The following is a 22,533-nucleotide window of genomic DNA, read 5'->3' as shown; positions in this document are numbered from 1 at the left end:
GCCCCTCTAGGGTTTTTCGTTCTTCCAAGCTGATATTTTATGGTATGAAATGACTAATACTTTTCAAGTTGTCCACTCCTGCAAGTATGATTTTCTCAAATGTTATGAGTTCTGGTGGCATCATGCCGTTAGTGGGATAAAAAGTGGAGGGTGGTCTTAGTCCTGTGATGGAGTCTGGTGTTATGTCATCTCTGTCCATAAAAAACAGTTTAAGTCGTATCTTGCGGAAGATCTGGTATAGTTCTGTCTTTAGATTGAAAAAGTCACTACTCTCTGTAATTACAAATGATAGTCCCTTAATTAATAAAGACATTTCTGATGAGGATAACACATGCTATGGCAAATTGAAGATAGGGGTGGTCTCTGTTCTAATACTCTTGTGGCCTAGCATTGATGGGGGCACCATTGGTAATGTTTATTCTGTGTTTGCCTTTCCCCTGCGTATTAGTACCATGTTTTGGCCTTTCTCTTCCTGCCTCGATCTAAAAACGGCTGACCTGGGTGACTATCAGAGTGACTTGGTCCCGGTTGGGGGTTTAGAGTCATCTGAACCTCCTGATGTCTCAAAGAAGGTTTTAGGCTGAATCCTCCTAAATCTGCCCCACGTATTTTGTCTGTTTTGTGTGCCAATTTTACTGTAACAGTCTTCTCTCAGGTAAGGATAAACCTTTTCTTTTGAGAAGTTTTTAATATCTTTTGCCACTTTGTCCGCCTTTTTCTTCAACTCAAAGGAGTTGAATTAATCAATTGTTTTGGTTGTCCAAAAGTGTTTTAGCGTCTGTTACTCCGTCACCACCAAGTAACTCTTTTTCTAAATCTTCAATTTCTTTGAGTTCTGCCTTTGCATGTTCTTTGGCTGTTTCTATACCTAACACCATCCAGTGGCGTAAACAGATTGTGGAAATATGACTGAAACCCCCTTTGAATTTCGGATCTTCTCGGAAAATTCCTGGGATGTTTCTGACCTGCAAGCCTTGCGGAATTATTCCTGCCTTCAGATATTCTGTCAGCATCCAAGCATGAAGCTCAGTTCTGACATGTTCTTTCTTTGCTTTCTCTAAATTGTCGTGGGCTCACAGTCCTGCTAGGTTGGTTGGAAAACAAGGATGGTCCACTGATTATTTTCGCAATGTACTTAGCAATGTGTAGGGGAGTCTCTCTTTGTGACATCATAACCCTGGGAGCTACACTTACACCCTACATATGTGGGAGATCCTGTTATGGGATACTTCCCTTGCGGTGCAGCCACCGCTCTAAATGCCGAAAAACCAAGCAAGGGAACCTTACTCACTAGGAACCAGGGTAGTTAAAGTGTTAACAAAAAACAATGGCTCCTATGGACTAATGGCAACTTGATATAAGTATACAAATGCGCAATGGCAATGAAAAGGGTTAATAAGATGTCAAAAATGTATTTATGTATTTTTGAGATTTACAAAGCGCTCAAATACTTGAAGATGTCCCGGCGCTAAAAAGAGAGGAAGCCGAACACACGTTGGATTTGTATTTCATGAACAATTATTTATACAGCTTTTTTATAAGAGAACAATACATACAGAGTATTGAAATAATAATTAAGCAATAGTGAATGGTGTCCCAGTAAAAAAAAATGGATCCTAAAGTTGTAGTGACATATTGGTGACATATGTACAAGGTTTCCTTTATAACATAGAAACGACCATTAGAAAGTATACATTGTGTGAGCCACGCTTTTTACAATGATTAAGCGATACCAAAGGGGATGATGGACGGAGCATTTGAGTAAATGAAACACTCACCCCCAGTCAACTGATCTGGGTTTAATCCATCATCATTCTTTAGCTCACTCCACCACCCCAGTTCAGACTTGGCCATATGCAAATCAGTCTGACCCTGTGCCTCATGGGAACAGTCCAGCCCGAACTGCCAAGCCATGTCTTCCCTGGAGTGGAAACAAACATCCTGGGACCGGTTTCTGGCTATTTAGCCGTCATCAGCCAGGCTAGCTTGAATCCAGTGGAAAGTGAGCAAGGGACCCATGTCTGGGCATACCCTGCCAACTTAGGTCGAACAAAGTGATACAAAAGGGGATGTTGGACGGAGCATTTGAGCAAATCAAACACTCACCCAAAGTCAACTGGTGTGGGTTTAATCCATCATAATTCTTTAGCTCGCTTCACCACCCCAGTTCAGACATGGCCATATGCAAATCAGTCTGACCCTGTGCCTCATGGGAACAGTCCAGCCCGAACTGCCAAGCCATTCTTCCCTGGACCGGAAAAATGCATCCTGCGACCGGTTTCTGGCTAATCAGCCGTCATCAGCTAGGCTAGCTTGAATCTAGCTTGTTCTAATTGCTTATGAAATACAAATCCTACGTGTGTTCGGCCTGCTCTCTTTTTGACATCTTATGAACCCTTTTTATTGCCATTGCGCATTTGTATACTTGTATCAAGTTGCCATTAGTCCATAGGAGCCATTGTTTTCTGTTAACACTTTAATTTCCCTGGTTCTTAGTGAGTAGGGTGCCCTTGTTTTGGTTTTTAGAGCACACTAAGTCAGCATTTTTTTTTATAGGACACCACCGGTACTAAAACTATCAGCTTATTTTAGAAAGAAGCATACTCGTGTCTGCTCTTAATCTCCTCTTAAAGACGGTGCCAAGGACACTGCAAGACATTTACGAATCAGGGCTGTAACTGCTACTTTTCTGCTTGTCAGTTGATTTGACAAGAGACACAACCATTTTTGTAAAAGGAACAAATATACATGCATGGCCTACATCATTTAGTATTTCAGGCTAAGTTCTTGTGTTTACCACAATGTAGCCGCTCCCAGTGTGGTGTCGCTAGTGCATTTTTTGGTTTGTGAGTGCAGGCATCTCACAAAAAGTGAAGGACTGATCTCACACACCACCTGGTGTCATGCTTCATCATAGACAGTCCTCGCCCTCTAAAAACTTGGTTTGATAGAGTGCGGGCATACATCTGACGACAGGGATGCACTTCTAAACTAAGTGGGAGCTCATGGGGAAAAAAATGTGAATTAAAAGGTCATTAAAGGTGTCCGCTCAAATTTAATAGTGCTGGCATCTATATGTTGGTTTAAAATAAGGTGATCGGTGTAATGGGGATATTAATGTCCCCCCACCGCTGTGAATGAGGTCAACATGTTTCTGCCTAAAGGCCCCGTTGGGTCCGCGGCATTCATCAGGACCGTGAAAGAAAGTACAGGCTCTTCTCTTACCACACTATGGTGAGAGGATTCCACTCAGTGGGGTGATGAAGATCACACTCCACTGTGAAATGGATAAATTCTAAAAGCCTGAAAGAAAAACATATAAAAAACACATTTACTGTCACATAGCTTTTGACACATACAACGAAAAACAGAGTAAGCCACAATCACCATGGTTCTATTGTGAGTGGCTAAAAGTGCAGCATAATGTGACAGCAATCTGTGAACCAATCATGGACATAATATCTCCACAATGCTTAGCCTAAGATAAGGTCAAAATAGCCCCATCGGAGGGAGAGGGCAGGAGACCCTTTAGGTCCAAAACTAGAAATAAAGTTTGGGGAGAAAGAACAGAAATACACGATGTTAGAGGCCCCCATGGGGTCCTGTATGAAAAGCATATGTGGCTCTGTAGTGCAGAAATATCGTGGGACCTGTAGAGAAAGAACCCACTCAACCAAGCATTCATACTCTTACTGACAATTACTGTGATCTCTGCCTCTGTGTCTAGGTCTACGTATCTCCACTCCTCGCCGGTAGAGTGAGCAAGCCGGCGTCCGGTTTTATAGTGTGGGCTAGAGTAGTTAATTGTTAATAAGCGCTAAATGCGGGGCAGCTTTGCAAGATCCGGTGCCCTTGAGACATAGTCTGAAGGAGGTCCGGGGGAGTGCCAGGCCATCCAAAAAAGGGATGTCGAAATGGAACCTTAATTGAATGGTACTTGAGGGGAGTGAAGTTTACGATTGGGAAGGCGTCCCCGGAATTGGGTTGTTGGTGGACCTGCTTTGCTCATGCACGTCGGTGGTAGAAGATACTGCGCATGTGTGGTAGAAAAAGACTAGTTCTGTGTGCATGTGTGGAAAACCGGGAGGGCCTACCTTGGTGAGGCTCAATGATTAATAAAAAGTATAAGTGCTGCACATGCGCGTGAGGGGTGATCCTAAATAAAAAAGTGTGCTGGCGCGCTCATCTCGCCTGTCGCCACTGTGAAAGGCTCTAGTGTCACAGGACAAAAAGTAAACAACACGACTTTGGAAACATACAACATTCATGCTTAATTCCCAGAGTTGAAAAATGTCCCTCAAGTGCCAGACTGGTTGGTGGCTTGTGTGTTCCCCCATGTCTTCTGGTAATTAAGAAGGGAGGGCTTCTGGTGTTCTATGGTGTAGTCAGTCAGTCAGTCAAAAAGGCTTTATTTCGACATATAACAATATCTTAAAAAGCATACATACAATAAGAAAAAATACTTTTCAGTACATTTAAAATAAACCGTAACTTTCTGCTATCAGAAAATGGATCTGTAGGTTTTAAAATAAGCATTTAGTTTAAAACAGACCATGGTAAAAAGTGTAATTAAACAATTTGCCTAAGTCTTTTTGACCGGATTCGCCATGCCCACCCAAGGTACTTCGAGGTGGCACATGCGTAAAAAGTACGGGTGTCCGAATAGAGAATCCTTAAGGCCACGTTGCAATGCCTAGTGCCCAGAGTACGACACATAGGCTTAAGCCATTTTGACCGTGGAACTATGTATGCAGGACACTCAAATAAAAAGTGGGGGACAGATTCTCTGCGCTGTGGGCAGAAGGGACACCACGGAGCAGTCTGGTATGGGATTTTCCAATGACAAGTAAATTCCATTACAGGGAGAAGACCAGTTCTGAATTTAAAATACAAGGACCTTTCCCAAGGGGCTGAGATGGTGTCCAGATACAGTTCTCTATAGGGGGTATCTTTGGACTCCATGAAGTTTCTAGTCGACTTGCATATCGAGGTGGAGGAATTCCTTCTGTTTGTTACCCAATTCCAGTAAAGTTGTTTAATTGTGGATTTGGGAGGGGCTGACTGTTGATGCCATGCTTCTTCTAGCCCCAAAATGGTAAGTAAGGCTTTAATGTCCGTTAGCCACTTTATTTTCGCCCACCCTGTCGATCTTAGTATCTCCCGTAGACCATCCGCATAACTTGAGAGTTCAGGAACTCTCCAGATGCGAGCCCACAGAAGCAAAGGGCGTAACTTCGCTAGATCTTCTATGGCCCGACAGCCCATGTCCAATTGCAGAGGCAAGATGGGGACAGACGGGCCAAGGGACATCAGGCTTCTCAAGAAGGAATTCTCAGCTCGAGTAAGGTCTTTCAAGTTCGACATTCCCCATAATTCCGCCCCATACAAGGCAGCACTTACTCCTCTGGCCGCGTAGATGTCCAATATTGCAGCTATGGGTTTAGTTGAGGCTGCTCTCTGCTCTTTTAGCAGGGTCCCGGTTATTCTTTTTAGGTTTAACAACATTTTAAGCAGATGCTGGTCCCATTTCATGGAATCCACCAACCTGATGCCCAGATAATCGAAGGTTTTTGTCCTGTCCAATGCCACAGAGCCCAATGTTGGCGGAGGGCCCAGTTTTTGCGGAGGGTTCAAAATAAGGTACTTTGTTTTGTCTGTATTTATACAGAGTCCTCTTTGTTTACAAAAATCGTCAAAGCCTAAGAGAAGCTGTTGTAGGCCCATTGGCGATTTTGACAGGAGCAAAGTATCGTCCGCAAAAAGCAGGGTGGGAATAAAGCGACCTGCCAGACGAGGGGCATCTGCTGGAATCCTTAACAAGTGGTCCACCACCCCATTAACATAGAGCGAAAAGAGTGTTGGGGCAAGGACACACCCTTGCCGCACTCCTCTGTTCACATCTATTCTTCGGGTTTTTTGGCCATTGGGACCCCAGCGAATTTGGGCGTAGTTGTTTTCATGAAACTTCATGACCAGGTGGAGCAGGTAAGGTGGCAGGCCAAGATCATTAAGAACCTTCCATAGATTATTTCTGGGGACCAAATCGAAGGCCGTCCGGAGGTCGATGAAGGCCAAGTATAATGTACCCTTCCCAATTGTGACGACCTTCCAGTGGATCATAAGAAGCCTTAGTGATTGTTCAATTGTTCCAGTGCCAGCACGGAACCCTGCCTGAAAATCCGAGAGGATCCTGTTCTCATCTGCCCATTGTTGTATTCTTGTTAAAAGAACCTTGCCTGCGACTTTTTGTGAGCAGTCGATCAGGCTGATTGGCCTGTAGTTCCCTGGGTCATCTCTCGAACCTTTTTTGTGAAGGGGAACCACTTCAGCGGCCATCCAAGAGGCAGGCAGAGGTGCGCTTTCCAAAGCAGCATTCAAAACCGAGGAGATCAGTGTGCTCCAATCATCTATATCCGCTCGGAGCAAGTCACCCGGAAGACCATCGGGGCCAGCCGCCTTGCGTGGAACCAGAGATTTTATTGCACTTTCCGCTTCTATCTTAGTGAACAGACTTTCCTCGAATCTTTCCATCACTCTGAGGGGCTGAGGTAAAACGAAATCCAACGCTTCAACTGCGGTTGCCGTATACAATTTCGAAAAATGTGTAAACCATAAGTCCTCGGTTATATTACAGGTGATAACTGTATCAAGGGGTCTGTTCTTCTTGTGAACTAAGTCCCAGAAAGCTTTTGCGTTTTTTCCGCCACTGGCAGTTCGGAGATCCTGCCAGAACTTGTCTTCCCAGTCTCTCTTTGCTGTTTTAAGCTCCGATTTATAGCCCTTCCGTTCAGTGGATATTAGGATAGCATTTCCACTTTTCACCGCCAATATCAGGGCTCTCTTCTTGGCACGACACTCCTTCGTGTACCATCCTGACTTGCCTTTTTGGTTATTACGATTAGGGTTCCCATTTTTTACTTTGGCCTTGAAAAGGTCCCCAATTGAGAGTGCGACCTCACAGAACAATGCTGTAATCTGATTAGGGCAAATAGGCTGACTTTTTAAAATGGCACTGGCTGTGGAAGTAACAGTTCTGATACATGCCATTTTCTCCTCATCTATTGCCACTTTGTCCCATTTCAAGCGTCTTAAGCAGTTTGTTGGGACCACTCCTCCCAGTGGCCCTGTTGCGAAAGCATCATGGTTTCCACTTCCAGGGAAGTTCTCTTTCCACCAGATTGATAAGGTCAAAGAAAGGGCGTTATGATCACTGTCCAGGGAGGGAAGAACTACCATATCCTTCATATGAGCCCACAAAGAAAAATTTAGAAGGATATAATCGATCCGGGAAGAATGGCCGACCCTGTTATATGTATGAGCCCCCACTAGGTCTGATGGTGTCCTCCCATTGGCTGCCCTTAGGCCATGCTCTAAAGTGAGGGAATTTAGTTGGATGATTCTGGGAGTCCAGCTATTTATGATGGGCAAGTCAAGTGACGGGACACCTCTCCTAGAATCTTCATCATTTAGATCCAAGGATTCATCGGGTAACAAAGGCTCAAATGTACAATTGAAGTCCCCCATGACCAAAATTAGGGAATCGCTACAGCACTCACCCAGGGCTGCCTCCAGGTCCAAGAGCGTTGGTGACAAAGCTCTCCCGGAGGCCCCTCGTGTATAAATATTGATAATCTCCAGTTTTTCTGCTCTCCTCGGGCAAGTTACAGTGAGGTGCATCAAATCTGGAGTTTTTTGGGGGTGATGGTGTACCCTCCATCCCAAAGTAATGTCTATCCAAACCAAGAGACCTCCGAAGGGGCGACCTCTTCCTGAAGCTGGAATTTCCGCCGGGACAAAAAAGGTGGCATTTCCTACTCGGTGCCTTGGTTCTACGCACCATGTCTCTTGAAATGCGCAAACTGAGTGGGGTTCAATGAGCGCCACCCAGTCTGGGACATCTAGCTTACTGCTTAAGCCTGCCACATTCCAACTAATGATTTTCAAAGGGGCATGATGCTGGGGCTCATTATAACCGCTATTCCCACCCTGAGGACCCGAAATTTGAGGTCCAGCCACTAGTTCAAGATTATCTGTCCCATCACCTGAAGGAATGGGTAAGATTGGGATAGGCGAGGGATGGGGCACAACAATATTGGTCAGCGGAACCTCCCCTACCAGAGAAGTTGTGTTAGCCCATTGGGGGGAGACATTTATTACCTCTAAGGTGTTAAGTCACCAGCCCCAACCCTGTGGAGTGGTTGGTTGGGAAGGGGTCCATACACTTGCTCTAGGATCCAAGGTTGGGTAATGAGGGAACCATACACCTCTACCCCCATTTTGGAAAAAATTATTATTATTATTATTGTTATTATTATTGAGCCCCATTAAGGGGGGGGGGGTAATAAAAGTACCCCAAATCCCTAGTTTGTATGTCGCAAAAGTTGTGCTGCGACTGTTGGCTACAAATCATGCCAGCAGCTCTGGGATCATTAAAATTAATCAACACACAATCCCCGGTAATAGCCTTGCGTCTGTTACCGATCCAACCCACCCGTCGGACAAAGGCTACTCTGCCATCAATGTGCCCTGGGAGGGGTCTATTAGCTTTTAGCCAAGAGAGCGTCTTATGTTTGAGTTCAGAATAGGACTCACGAGAGCCCTCTTCAAGCTCGGGTACCCCTGTTAAGATAACCACATAGGGCTTACAGCCAGGCGGAAGACTAGCATTTGGCATACGCCGTTTTATCCTGTCTTTGGCTAGGAATTTTGTTGTGGTTTTTACTGGGGGTTTGGGCGCTACATGCGAAGCAGAAGTAGGAGGGGATGCGATTATGATTGCCGCGCCATTGCTTACAGTCACTGTATCTCCAGTTGCCTTAGTTTTGGAAGTGGTAGGCTTGGGATTTGCAGCAAATTTGACCTTGGGTGCCTTTGGTACATGGGTGCTAGATTTATTCAATGGGCGTGCCAAACTAGACTCAGGGGTTGGGGTCGATGAGAGGGGTATGGTTCCAGTGATAGGTTTGGGAGCCTTAGCCAAGGCAGGCGTTTTTAAACTAGGTGAGGGATCAGGGAGGGCTGTCGGGATAAACGGAACTGTTGGGGCAGGACCACTCCTTAGCCCACCATTCTCTTCAGCCTGGGTTTTAGCGTGAAATTTAACTAACGATTTCACAGCATAAAAGTTGTCCAGCATTGACTGCTCAAGCGAGGCTAGTTTGCGTGTGAGGCCATCGATCTTATCTACAAGTGGCATCACCACAGACTTAATAATGCTCTCGACTTGGGGGAAAATGCTAGCATCTATGGGAGCCAATTGCCCAGGAGTGCCCTCGACAGCAGCGTCTCCAATGTGGGACGCTTGGGGTTTTGAGTGGGGAACCTGATTCGGGGTAATACCCCCTTTTGGTATGATGTTCCTACTAACCTTACTGTGAGGTTTTAGAGAGCCTCCCCTACGGGGACTAATGGGACGCTTTCTCTTCTTTTGAGGGACGGAGCCTAGGATTAGATTCCCTACAGGTACAGTTTCAGGGACTACCACTCTAGGAGTGTTAATATCAGAGTGACCTGCAGTGGATGGGGAATTCACAGCTATATTTACAAGCACATGGGGGCTCGAATCATCAGGGGTATTGGGAGTACCATCTGGAATCTGCCTCTCTGGTGATGGAATACTGAAAAGAGAGGAAGTGGAGTGTGTCGGGTCGAGCACAATACTTGGAGCTGTGGTGGTTACCCTTTCAAGGCTAGCCCTAATCCGACTCACTCTCTCGTCAATGGTGGGGGAATCAACTATTACTAAAGGAGTTGGTGGGATATAACCAGGGCTATCAGCTAGGGCAATGGCGCCCAAAGAAGAGCGCTTATTAGACGTGCTAAAGGAGTCCCGGGACAACCTTCGCTCAGCCAAGATTATCTCCTTCTCAACTATGGAGACAGCACGGGTTATGAACTGGTCCATAGTGCCTAAAACAACGTCTCCAGCAGATTTCTTTGTCTTGCAAGAACGGGTTCCTGAAGCCATAGTCCTGGTGGCTGGATGTCAGCTTTAAGGGGCCAAGGGATGTGGCCCAGCCCGGCCTCCTCCGGCCCCGGACGGCCACAGACGGTCCCGCCCTTGTCCCGGGCTTCTCCCGGCGCGCTCCCGCTCGCTCCCGCGTAGCGGTGGAGCAAGCGTTTGTATATAGATGGTGTGATTGGTGAAGGGGCGGGGCTTGCAGGGAGAGCGGCCCAGGTGATTGCAGGCGGGCTATCAGGGACTCCTGGGATATGGAGTCCCTGACCACGCTGCTCGCAGCCCTGCAAGGCTTACCGGCACCCTTGGCGTCTGCACGCACTCCCGAAGCTCCTCTGCTCCCAGACACGAAGCGGGACCCGCGGAGCGGGTCCGGCGAGAAGTAGCCTGGGTCCACAAGAAGGAAGCTGTTCCACCAGCAAACAGGCAGCAGGTACGCACAAAGAGAGTCCCAAAGAGGTAGTGGGAGCGGTGGCTTTTAGCTCCGTAGGTGAAGGGGCGGGGCTTGCAGGGAGAGCGGCCCAGGTGATTGCAGGCGGGCTATCAGGGACTCCTGGGATATGGAGTCCCTGACCACGCTGCTCGCAGCCCTGCAAGGCTTACCGGCACCCTTGGCGTCTGCACACACTCCCGAAGCTCCTCTGCTCCCAGACACGAAGCGGGACCCGCGGAGCGGGTCCGGCGAGAAGTAGCCTGGGTCCACAAGAAGGAAGCTGTTCCACCAGCAAACAGGCAGCAGGTACGCACAAAGAGAGTCCCAAAGAGGTAGTGGGAGCGGTGGCTTTTAGCTCCGTAGGTGAAGGGGCGGGGCTTGCAGGGAGAGCGGCCCAGGTGATTGCAGGCGGGCTATCAGGGAATCCTGGGATATGGAGTCCCTGACCACGCTGCTCGCAGCCCTGCAAGGCTTACCGGCACCCTTGGCGTCTGCACGCACTCCCGAAGCTCCTCTGCTCCCAGACACGAAGCGGGACCCGCGGAGCGGGTCCGGCGAGAAGTAGCCTGGGTCCACAAGAAGGAAGCTGTTCCACCAGCAAACAGGCAGCAGGTACGCACAAAGAGAGTCCCAAAGAGGTAGTGGGAGCGGTGGCTTTTAGCTCCGTAGGTAAAGGGGCGGGGCTTGCAGGGAGAGCGGCCCAGGTGATTGCAGGCGGGCTATCAGGGACTCCTGGGATATGGAGTCCCTGACCACGCTGCTCGCAGCCCTGCAAGGCTTACCGGCACCCTTGGCGTCTGCACGCACTCCCGAAGCTCCTCTGCTCCCAGACACGAAGCGGGACCCGCGGAGCGGGTCCGGCGAGAAGTAGCCTGGGTCCACAAGAAGGAAGCTGTTCCACCAGCAAACAGGCAGCAGGTACGCACAAAGAGAGTCCCAAAGAGGTAGTGGGAGCGGTGGCTTTTAGCTCCGTAGGTGAAGGGGCGGGGCTTGCAGGGAGAGCGGCCCAGGTGATTGCAGGCGGGCTATCAGGGACTCCTGGGATATGGAGTCCCTGACCACGCTGCTCGCAGCCCTGCAAGGCTTACCGGCACCCTTGGCGTCTGCACACACTCCCGAAGCTCCTCTGCTCCCAGACACGAAGCGGGACCCGCGGAGCGGGTCCGGCGAGAAGTAGCCTGGGTCCACAAGAAGGAAGCTGTTCCACCAGCAAACAGGCAGCAGGTACGCACAAAGAGAGTCCCAAAGAGGTAGTGGGAGCGGTGGCTTTTAGCTCCGTAGGTGAAGGGGCGGGGCTTGCAGGGAGAGCGGCCCAGGTGATTGCAGGCGGGCTATCAGGGACTCCTGGGATATGGAGTCCCTGACCACGCTGCTCGCAGCCCTGCAAGGCTTACCGGCACCCTTGGCGTCTGCACGCACTCCCGAAGCTCCTCTGCTCCCAGACACGAAGCGGGACCCGCGGAGCGGGTCCGGCGAGAAGTAGCCTGGGTCCACAAGAAGGAAGCTGTTCCACCAGCAAACAGGCAGCAGGTACGCACAAAGAGAGTGTATGGTGTAGTGTACAGGTGCCCTCTATACAAACGCAAGAATGCTTGTGTAGTTGTGTCTATGATGGTGTGGTTTATATGGTACTTGAAAACATCAGAGTTAACCCCAAAAGTAGAGCGACAACCAGTGGCCACAGTTATATTGGTAGCAGTCTTTTAAAAATGTAGACGGAAGGCTGGTGTTCTATGGTGTAGGAGTGCTCTATACTCTGATATAAAAGAGTGTTTTGTGGATATGCCTTTGGTGATGTGTTTTTATATGGAATTAAAAACCATCATAGTTCAATCTCAGGTTTTCCAAACTGGTATGCCCTCCTGCTTTTCTAGACATGTGCACAGAACTAGTCTTTTTCTACCACACTTGCGCAGTATCCTCTACCACCGACGCGCATGAGCATACGGGTCCACCAACAACCCGATTCCGGGGACGCCGGCCCCATCGTAAACTTCACTCCTCTCACGTACCATTCAATTAAGGTTCCATTTCCGCATGCCTTATTTGGGTGTCCAGGCACTCCCCCGGACCTCCTTCAGTCTATGTCTTGAGGACACCGGATCTCGCACAGCTGCCAGGTATTTAGCACTTATTAATAATGAGCTCCTCTGGCCCACACTATAAAACCGAAAACCGGACGCCGGCTTGCTCTCTCTACCGGCGAGGAGTGGAGATGCGCAGACCTAGGCACAGAGGCGTAGATTACGTCGTTTGACAGTAAGAGTATGAATGCTTGGTTGAGTGGGTTCTTTCTCTACAGGTCCCACAATATTTCGACACTACAGAGCCACATGTGCTTTTCCTACAGGACCCCATGGGGGCCTCTAACATCGTGCATTTCTGTTCTTTCTTCCCAAACTTTATTTCTAGTTTTGGACCTAAAGGGTCTCCTGCCCTCTCCCTCCTACGGGGCCATTTTGACCTCATCTTAGAGTAAGCATTGTGGAGATATTATCTCCGTGATTGGTGCACAGATTGCTGTCACATTACTGCTGCTCTTTTAGCCTCTCACGATAGAACCATGGTGATTGTGGCTTACTCTGTTTTTCGTTGTATGTGTCATAAGCTATATGACAGTAAATATGTTTTTTAAAAGGTTTTTTTTCAAGCTTTTAGAATTTAGCCATTTCACAGTGGAGTGTGATCTTCATCACCCCACTGAGTGGAATCCACTCACCGTAGTGTGGTAAGAGAAGAGCCCGTACTTTCTTTCACGGTCCGGATGAATGCCGTGGACCCAACTGGGACTTTAGGCGAAACATGTTGACCTCATTCACAGCGGTGGGGGGTCATTAATATCCCCATTACACCAATCACCTTATTTTAAACCAACATATAGATGCCAGCACTATTAAATTTAATCTGACAACTTTAATGGCCTTTTAATTCACATTTATTTCCCCATGGGCCCCTGCTTAGTTTAGAAGTGCATCTTCAGGTGTATGCCCGCCCTCTATATTTTGGTGTCCGAATTAAACAGAGATATCAGCCTGTGGGAGGCTCACATGTCTGCAGGTTTCCCGGCCCTGGGTATGAGGACAATGATTGCTGTTCACCTCTCTTTTTTGTGTAAATAACTCCACACCCCAGCAGTATGATGCAGTGTTTGAACACATGTTGATAATGACTTTCTTATGATTAGGAGTGGGGAATACTGTGCATATCATAACAAAGACTAGCAAATGATGGGTTTTGAGGTTTTTGTATAGTGTGACGTAAAGCAAATAAACTATTTTAATACACAGTATAATGAATCTGCCAGTTGAGGGATCTTGTATACTAACCATAAAACAGCATCTGCCACTTGATGCTCATTGCAGTACTGCTGTTCTTACTTTTGCTTTTTATGTTTCTGGCCTAAAGTTATTGTGTCTGTAAATACATGCCTGTTGCTGTCTGACTTGTTGCGATTTATCTCGGAGCATGTGTTGGAGGGTTGCATCTTGAACCACACATCAGCCCCCGTATTTTAAGATATATTTGGTCTGTGGTTGGAGATGGTTGTCAGTGCTGCTGGGTCTGCAGGTTACTATTCCATTGTAGTATGCTCTTGGGTCTTGTATGGTCCTCAGTGTCTGTGGTGTCATTGTGGTTAGTTGTTTCTTAGATTTATACCTTCTCTCACTAGATGCTGCTGTTTTATGAGTGCAGGGTCAAGACTGATTTGCATATGGCTGGGTCCGAACTGGAAAGGCATGGTGAGCAAAAAAATTATGGCTTAAGGCCCAGATCTCTGTACTGGGGTGAATGTATGACATTGTTCTGCATTCTGTCCATCAATCGTTTTTTTGCCGCTGTTTTATGAGTAGCATTACTTAGACTTTTTTGGTTGAGTTGGGAGAAGTCGGTAGTTAGCAATAGATTTTGTAGGTGATAGTTTTAGTTGCACTGTATGCACTAGACATTTCTGTAAGTATTCTGAGTTTTGTTTGATGATCTCTCAGCTCTCAATTTCTGGTTCACTGGCAGATTCTTTTTGTATTATGTGTTAATGATCTTTAAATACAAGCAGCAAACATAGTATGAAGTGGGTGTCATCAGTTATAGCCTAATACATACTTACACAATGTAATAGGTCTAAATCAGATACACTAATTGCTGGCAAGGGTACTCTATAGAAAGACTGAATACTATATAATGAAGCTCTTTTGTGGTTCAGGAAGGCAATATTTCGTATGCATACATCACCTCTGACAGCATTTTGTATCATCTTCCCAGGTGCTGATTAAGTTTAGGGTCATTTCTTGCGCGATCATTGATTTTCATTGTAACGCTATTCTTTCCTAGGCTATGAACATGATGAAATAAAATGTATTAATTAATAGTCTTGCTGTACCATAGGACTTAAGTCACACAGGGGTGTGGAATTTAATAAAATATCTACTTGTCCATGGGGCAGGTTGCTTCATGAATCTACTTGTCCTGTAACAAAATCCACTTGTCCCTTTAGTGCCATGTAGTGCAGGGACACATTATGGCAGCAATCTCATTATATAAAAGCTCTGATATAGCCTCTCTGATTATGCCAGGACTCATACCATAGTACTGTTTGAATGCTTGCAATCCCCTTATGTTGCCACATTTCTGCAGATCTACATACTGGGGCTGAAGGTAGTGGTAAGCAATAGTTACAGGGTTGGAAAGCCCTTTTGAGTCTGTCCAAACCTACTAACTTGTACGTTTTAAAGCTTTTCAACAGCTCTTCTCATATCTTTTCCCATACTGAGAAATGTTGGAAACGTACTCCTAACAATGGCAGATGGAAACCTTCTTCCAGAGTTGTGGAAAAAAGTGGTTGGAGGGAACTTGCAAACACTCAGATTTTCACATGACCAAATCTACACATGCACATTTGCTCATGCTAAAATGAAGTTCACAAATATTTACTATTTATTGTCCTACTTCTGTAAATTCTTTGTAATTAAGGAAAGCTGCATGGCTGCACTTAATGCAAGGACATATACCATGAGTGCACTTTTGAAACTTTGTTTAATAATTGGGCCCCTAATTTGGTCTGGCATTGACCATTATCTTTTGTATTTATTAAAATTCTGTTTCTCTCTCTCTGTATCGGCTGGCTTCACTGTGAGTGACATCATTCTGCTCTTTCACAAGGAGCATATAGGCACACTAAGTAGTTTTGTTCAGTGCCAGTACTTACTGTGGCAGTGTGTGTTTTTTGAGACCACATTTTTTTGTTGCTTTTGGCAATGTGTGTTATAATGGTGAGGGCCCGGCAACTCCCACACCAATAAGGTTCTACAAAAATCATGCTAAAACAAGTCATTCATTGACCAAACGAATTGAGTGGGGCGATATGCCTTCCGTCTAGTTTGCGTTCTGTAATCTTGGCGCAAGGTATTTTAGTGATATTTACTTTCTAAAGCAAATCAGGTTTTTCATTGAAAGGTTGGGCAAAAGGATGAAAAGTAGCACTATGTGCTAATTTGCATCAAGGGGTCATTCCGTAGGTAAATAATGAGTGTTTTTCTTGCAACCACCCATGAGTATTGATGCACATACTACTCTATTAGCCGTTTTAGAAGATGATTTAAACCAAAACATCATGCTTCCTTGAGGCAGGTGTGATGGAGGAGAAACATTTCAGTTTGTCCATACTTTTCAAACTTTGCATGTGTGCTGAGTTATACAGCAGACATACAAAGTGGGTAAAATAGTAAAACATCGTTTTTAACCTATTCTTGATAGAATGCACACCCTCATGCACCATGGTGCACAAGTGTGTGTTGGGGAATGGCAGCCTCAAATGCACCAGCGCTGGGTGGGAGGAAAAGCAGTACAATATCATGGTAGAAATAACAAGTTTTTTTCACACTGCCCTTGGCGCGATGCAGTGCTGCATTTTTGGTGCTGCATCGCGTTAAAAGTTTGCACATTTCTTCCTTAGGTTGTAGTTTTCAGACCCAGATATATCCTTCAAGCCAATTGGAAAGGCGTACTTTGACAGCACATTTATAAGTTGAAATAAATGGTATGCCATGTTTATCCGTTGCATATTTATGCACATCTATGAGGTCAGCTTGCCATTGATGATTGAGGACCCGATTTATAATTTGGCAGAGGGGTTTTTACTCCCTCAGGGCAACAGAGTAAATTACTGCTTCCCCCACTATCCAAATGTAGAAATGACCACCACGCCTGTGGTGATTTATAGGCATTGGCAACAACTAAAGTTACAGCAGGTCCTGTCAATGCTTTTTTACGTTTGATGCCATCAAAATTATAGAGTCGTCCATCAAATTTATGTTTTTATTTTCAAAGAAAATTCTTTATTGAAAATATCATTATTTTTTTTATGTATAAAAATGCATACAACAGTTTTCACTGCCCCTTACGGCAGGGGGTTTTCTGGTGTGTCAAAACTGACCTGTATGTCTGGGAGGACATACAGGTCAACCACCCACAGCCCTTACTCTATCAGGCCATCAGAGGGGTGTAATCATGCCGGAGATGGAGTGGTCTCCACTGCGGTTACATCAATGGACCTCGTACATTTAAATCAGGCAGACGGACCATTATCTTGGCCATAATCATATCCTTAGCCTCAAGATATAAATCAGTACCTTAGTCCTGTTCAGAGTGTAGAATTTCTTTGAAAGCATTTGCATGCACTGTTACCTAATGTATGAGCATCTTCTCTTGAGAAACCATTCCACTTCATGTTTTTTGTTGTTGTGAATTTAGCTTTCTTTGTAAAATGTGTCTACCCCTCCACAACTACTAATCCACAAGCGGTTGTAATAAACACCTTGGAAAAGCTTCTGCATCCTTTCATTTCTTGAATGCAAAAAATGCCCACTATCCTAAATCATCAGTCTTTCTTAATTTACTTTTTTTGTGATATCAGGATATTAAGATGCTGTGATATTTTCTATTATGCATGGTTGCTTATGTTACTATTCAGATCCAGGTGAACTCCGGCACATACAGGGCTGTTCATTTTGGAGCAGTGAGCTAAAAAGATAGACTGGATTGCTTTCTAGAGTGCTTTCTAGAGTAATAACCAGTGGCAGGAATTTATTTGTGTTAATTTTTTGACATTTCATCTGAGACATATTGTACACTACGCTGCTTATAGATTTTGATATTACAAGTATGCTTGTATCCACAGATAGGAGATTCCTGAACACATAATACGACGAAGAGTAATGAAGAAAATATGACAATACTTGAAACGTATCTAATACTCAAGAAGAACAAGAAATGATGCCAAATAGTAATAAGAAAAAGAACAAATCAGTAGGAGACAGAGAACCACGTACACAAACAGACAAAGCCTGCAAGAACATCAAGTGCAATCTGCTGCTTCAAGAGGCTGACGACATCCATGCTGCTGGACTCAAAAGATTGAAATAATTAACATCACAAAAATTAAACTGACCGAACACATCCAGTATTAAAATATACTAGATACCACCCTTTATCTTAGATAATTATTAGGTAGTTACAACTATGCTAGCCTCTCTAACATGATAATATAAAGACTGTGATGTTAGTCCACCATAAACACTGTTTTGCTGGCCCCTACAATCCGTACATTATTCTAGAATATAAAGACTTGGTAATTAGTTTTTTTCTTTGTGTGTGTATTTTATAAATATTCTCCTAAAAATATATTATTTAGATAAGCTGCGAGTTTGCAGTTCTACTTGAAAAGTTCTTAACGCAGGTTGAAAAAACAGCTAATTATAGGAAGACCATGCATATGTTATCAGTCGTACAAGGATTCCAGTAACTATTTAACATTCTTAATAAGAACACAAACCCTTCAAATACTACACATATCAAGTGAATATTAAAATATAGTTAGTGGTTCAGGAACCACAATGGTCAGTCAGCAAACTCATGGCATAATATGATTTATGCCAAAACACTTAGACTCTAAACCCCAAAGTAAAACACATACAATGGAAGACAAGCTTTAGGTTCTGCTCAGTGCTAAAGTAACGTCACCAACAATGCACAGGGTGAAACCCATAAGGACACCGTTAATGTGGCAATAGTGTTCATCAGCAATTCACAACTAAGAGTTCATTAATAAAGAGAAGAAACAACATAAAGGTTCTGGGTTTGTGAGAAAATAGTTAATCATTCATCATTACTACACTGACACCAGTAACAACTCGACAGAAAATTCATTTTTGTGTATTGAATGTAAGATGACCTTTAATGAGTCATCGACTCTGTGGAGCAAATATTGCACGCAAAAAACAGAAAATACAGACACAAGAAGTGAAAATGGAAAGTGCTTTACTCACACAGCAAACCTAAAGATCCATCAGCACTCACTCACAAGGGAAAACCCATACACATGCAGTGAATGTGGTGAGGGGTTTACTTATGCATCAGAGCTAACCATCCATCTGCGACGGCACACAGGAGAAAAGCCAGACACATGCCAAGATTGTGGAAAGAGCTTTAGTAAATCCTCAAATCTAAAGAGCCACTACCTAACACATACAGGAGAAAAACCACACACATGCAGTGAATGTGGAAAGAGCTTTAGTACATCCTCAAATCTAAAGAGCCACTACCTAACACATACAGGAGAAAAACCACACACATGCAGTGAATGTGGAAAGAGCTTTGGTCGTTTATCAGATGTAAAGATCCACCAGCGTAAGCATACAGGGGATAATCATTACACTTGCAGTGAATGTGGAAAGAGTTTTTCTAAAGCATCCATACTAACCATCCATCTACGGCAGCATACTGGAGAAAAACCATACACTTGCAGTGAATGTGGAAAAAGTTTTTGTAGCTCTCCGCAGCTAAAACGCCACCAGCTAACACACACAGGAGAAAAACCATACCCATGCAGTGAATGTGGAAAAAGGTTTACTGAAGCATCACGCTTAGCAATTCATGTGCGATGGCATACAGGAGAAAAACCATACACTTGCAGTGAATGTGGAAAGAGCTTTCGTACATCTGCAAATCTAAAGAGCCACCAGCCAACACACACCGGGGAAAAACCATACACATGCAGTGAATGTGGAAAGAGTTTTACTGAAGCATCATCTGTAAGGAAACACCAGCGTATCCACACAGGGGAAAAACCTTACACTTGCAGTGAATGTGGAAAGAGCTTTACTGTAGCATCAAATGTAAGGAAACACCAGCTAATTCACACAGGGGAAAAACCATACACTTGCAGTGAATGTGGAAAGAGCTTTAGTAGCTCTGCACATCTAAAGAGCCACCAGCTAACACACACTGGGGGAAAACCATACACATGCAGTGAATGTGGGAAGAGCTTCACTCAGACATCATCCCTAACCATCCATCTGCGAAGGCATACAGGAGAAAAACCATACACATGCAGTGAATGTGGAAAGAGCTTTATTATTGCATCCGACCTAAACATCCATCTGCGACGGCATACAGGAGAAAAACCATACACATGCAGCAAATGTGGAAAGAGCTTTACTGACGCATCAGCTTTAAAGATCCACAAGCGAATACACACAGGAGAAAAACCTTACACTTGCAGTGAATGTGGAAAAAGCTTTATTATCTCCTCACATCTAAAGAGCCACCAGTTAACACACACAAAGAAAAAACCATACACATGTAGTGAATGTGGAAAGAGCTTTACTGAAGCTACAGCTTTAAAGATCCACAAGCGAACACACACAGGAGAAAAACCATACAGATGCAGTGAATGTGGAAAAAGGTTTACTCAACTATCACATGTAAGGAGACACCAGCGAATGCACACAGGAGAAAAACCATACACATGCTGTGAATGTGGAAAGAGCTTTACTACAGCATCAGAACTAACAATCCATCTGCGGCGGCATACAGGAGAAAAACCATACACATGCAATGAATGTGGAAAGAACTTTCGTATATCTGCAACTCTAAAGAGCCACCAGCTAACACACACAATGGAAGAACCATACACATGAAGGGAATGTGGAATGAACTTTACGCGCTTATCAACTATAAAGGACCATCAACTCAAGCACACAGGAAAAACCATACACCTGGAGTGAATCTGGAAATTCCTTCACTTGGGGGTCAATCCTAACCATCCATCTGCAAAGGCATGTAGCAGAGAAACCATGCACTTGTAGTGAATGTAGAACGAATTTTGTAAATCCATGCATCCAAGGAGGCACCATCTAACACGCAGGGGAAATAAACATACAAATGCAGAGAATGTGGAAAGAGATTTACACAAGCTTCAGACCTAACCATCCATCTGTGATGGCATACAGAAGAAAAAGCATAGAAATACAGTGATTGTTGAAAGAGCTTTAGTAAATCCGTACATCTTAAGAGTCAGTAGCTAACATAGAAATGGAAAAACACACATGCAGTGGATATGGAAAGAGATTTACTCAAGCATAAGTCCTAACCATCTATCTGTGAAGGCATTCAGAAGAATACCCATTCAAATGCATTGAAGGTGGATTGGGCTTTGCTAGCTCAACATACCTAAAATGACCCCAGCAATCACACATAGGAAAAACAACATAAAATATGTAGGATGTTTCAGTTATTCATAAAATGTAAGACACCTTCTGCAAACCACAGATATAGTTAATGAGGGAAGAACTTGCATGATTTATTATGCCTAGTGGTCAATTAGTGAACACACAAAGTATAAATAACATTCTGTTGTAATGGGTGTGAGAAAAGCTTCCATGTTTTTTCCATCTATGTATGCATCAGTAAGTTTACACACAGAAATCTCATACAGGAGCATCGTATAGGGTGTGTTTCAGTCTTTCATTAAATTCTAAGTCGCTGTCACCAACACATCTTAGAAAATAATTTTGGCTACAGTAAATGTGGGAGGGTTTCATTTACTTTTCAACATTCAGAGTTGTAAGGTTTATGAAGAAACTGTGTCTAGACCTTTTCGATGTCAGGTGAGGTTCAATATTGCGCTTTCTAGGTTTGGAAAAACTCAATATGTTGAAACGACCCTCCCACTGTGGAAGTTGTCTTTTTCACACTGTAAGAAGAGGTAGCTCTTTGATCCTGTTACTCAATGTATTGGTAACCTTTGACATTGTTGACCATGGGGTACATTCTTCAATTTCATTCGTGTACATGGGATGGTGAAGGCCTTAATGAATTATGTAAACATTAAGTTCCAAGTATATTTCAATGTATAACCTTTATTATTTTTGTAAGATAATAATAGGTAACCATGTAGTATGGGCCTACATTTCCATCATGGTGTTCTGATCATATCATAAACCACAAGGCTAAAGGCGATGTGGTTTGTAAATATCACCAGATCCCTTGGATGGCAATGTAGGGTCATATCATATAAATTAGCCAGTTTGTATTTTTAATTTTACATGATTATTTTGTGGCAGTTGGGTTAAAAAATGTGTTGGTTTTCAAATGGGAATGTTTACTAAAAACTGTAAGTGAAGTCTGGTTAAGGGTGAAATTGTTAATGCGTATCTCCCGATTAATTAATTAAAATAAGAACGTCCAGGTATGAGTTTTTATGATTGGAATATTAAATCAACAAAATGCAATAGTAAAGCTCTGCCGGCTGGTTTGAGACTGCCCTCTTGCTAATGAAACCCATATTTCATAGTGGCCCATGAAATGCCTCCAAAACCCCACAGGGTCAGTATAAGATCATATTACAGGATAACCTGCTATGTGTTTGTCTTCTATTAAAGTATGATGTGATTTCATTGCTCGGATCTGGGAATTCTGTATGATTGTAAAAAGAAGAGTACAATGTGTTGAGGATAGGATACACCAATCTTTTTTATGTATGTTGTTTTTCTTTTTTAGGAATAATGATGTGTAGGGTGATCGGATGTCACCATTTGGCGAATACCTTTCAAGTCTTAGACTTTCTTTTAACAATCCTTTTAAAAGGTCTGGCCGTTTCTTTTGAAAAAGAACCATGATTATAATACTTACAATGCACAAATAAATAAAATCCAGACCTTTCAAGCAGCTGCCACATAACATTGACTCATCTGGCCATCCTCATGGAGTCCCACTACTTATATTTAATAGACCAAAATTATTCTGAATGCATTTTTTAACTTAAAAAAATATTTAAGATCATTCACGGTTAGTAATCTTGTCATAT

General features: G+C 44.2%; 1 protein-coding gene across 1 annotated transcript in view; it reads left to right on the top strand.

Moving 5' to 3' along the window:
* The window catches only part of LOC144772259 (uncharacterized), a 92,085-nt gene extending 69,962 nt beyond the window's left edge, over positions 1–22,123 (top strand). Inside the window, exon 4 of the mRNA XM_078656481.1 lies at positions 17,566–22,123. Coding sequence (XP_078512607.1) covers positions 18,614–20,365 — 1,752 coding nt within the window. The 5' untranslated portion in view covers positions 17,566–18,613 and the 3' untranslated portion in view covers positions 20,366–22,123. The remainder of the gene's footprint in view (positions 1–17,565) is intronic.
* The last annotated feature ends 410 nt before the right edge of the window (positions 22,124–22,533 follow it).

This window comes from Lissotriton helveticus, chromosome 8 (assembly GCF_964261635.1).
Source record: "Lissotriton helveticus chromosome 8, aLisHel1.1, whole genome shotgun sequence".
Classification (NCBI taxonomy): Eukaryota; Metazoa; Chordata; class Amphibia; order Caudata; family Salamandridae; genus Lissotriton; species Lissotriton helveticus.
This window is presented reverse-complemented; position numbering and strand designations above follow the sequence as displayed.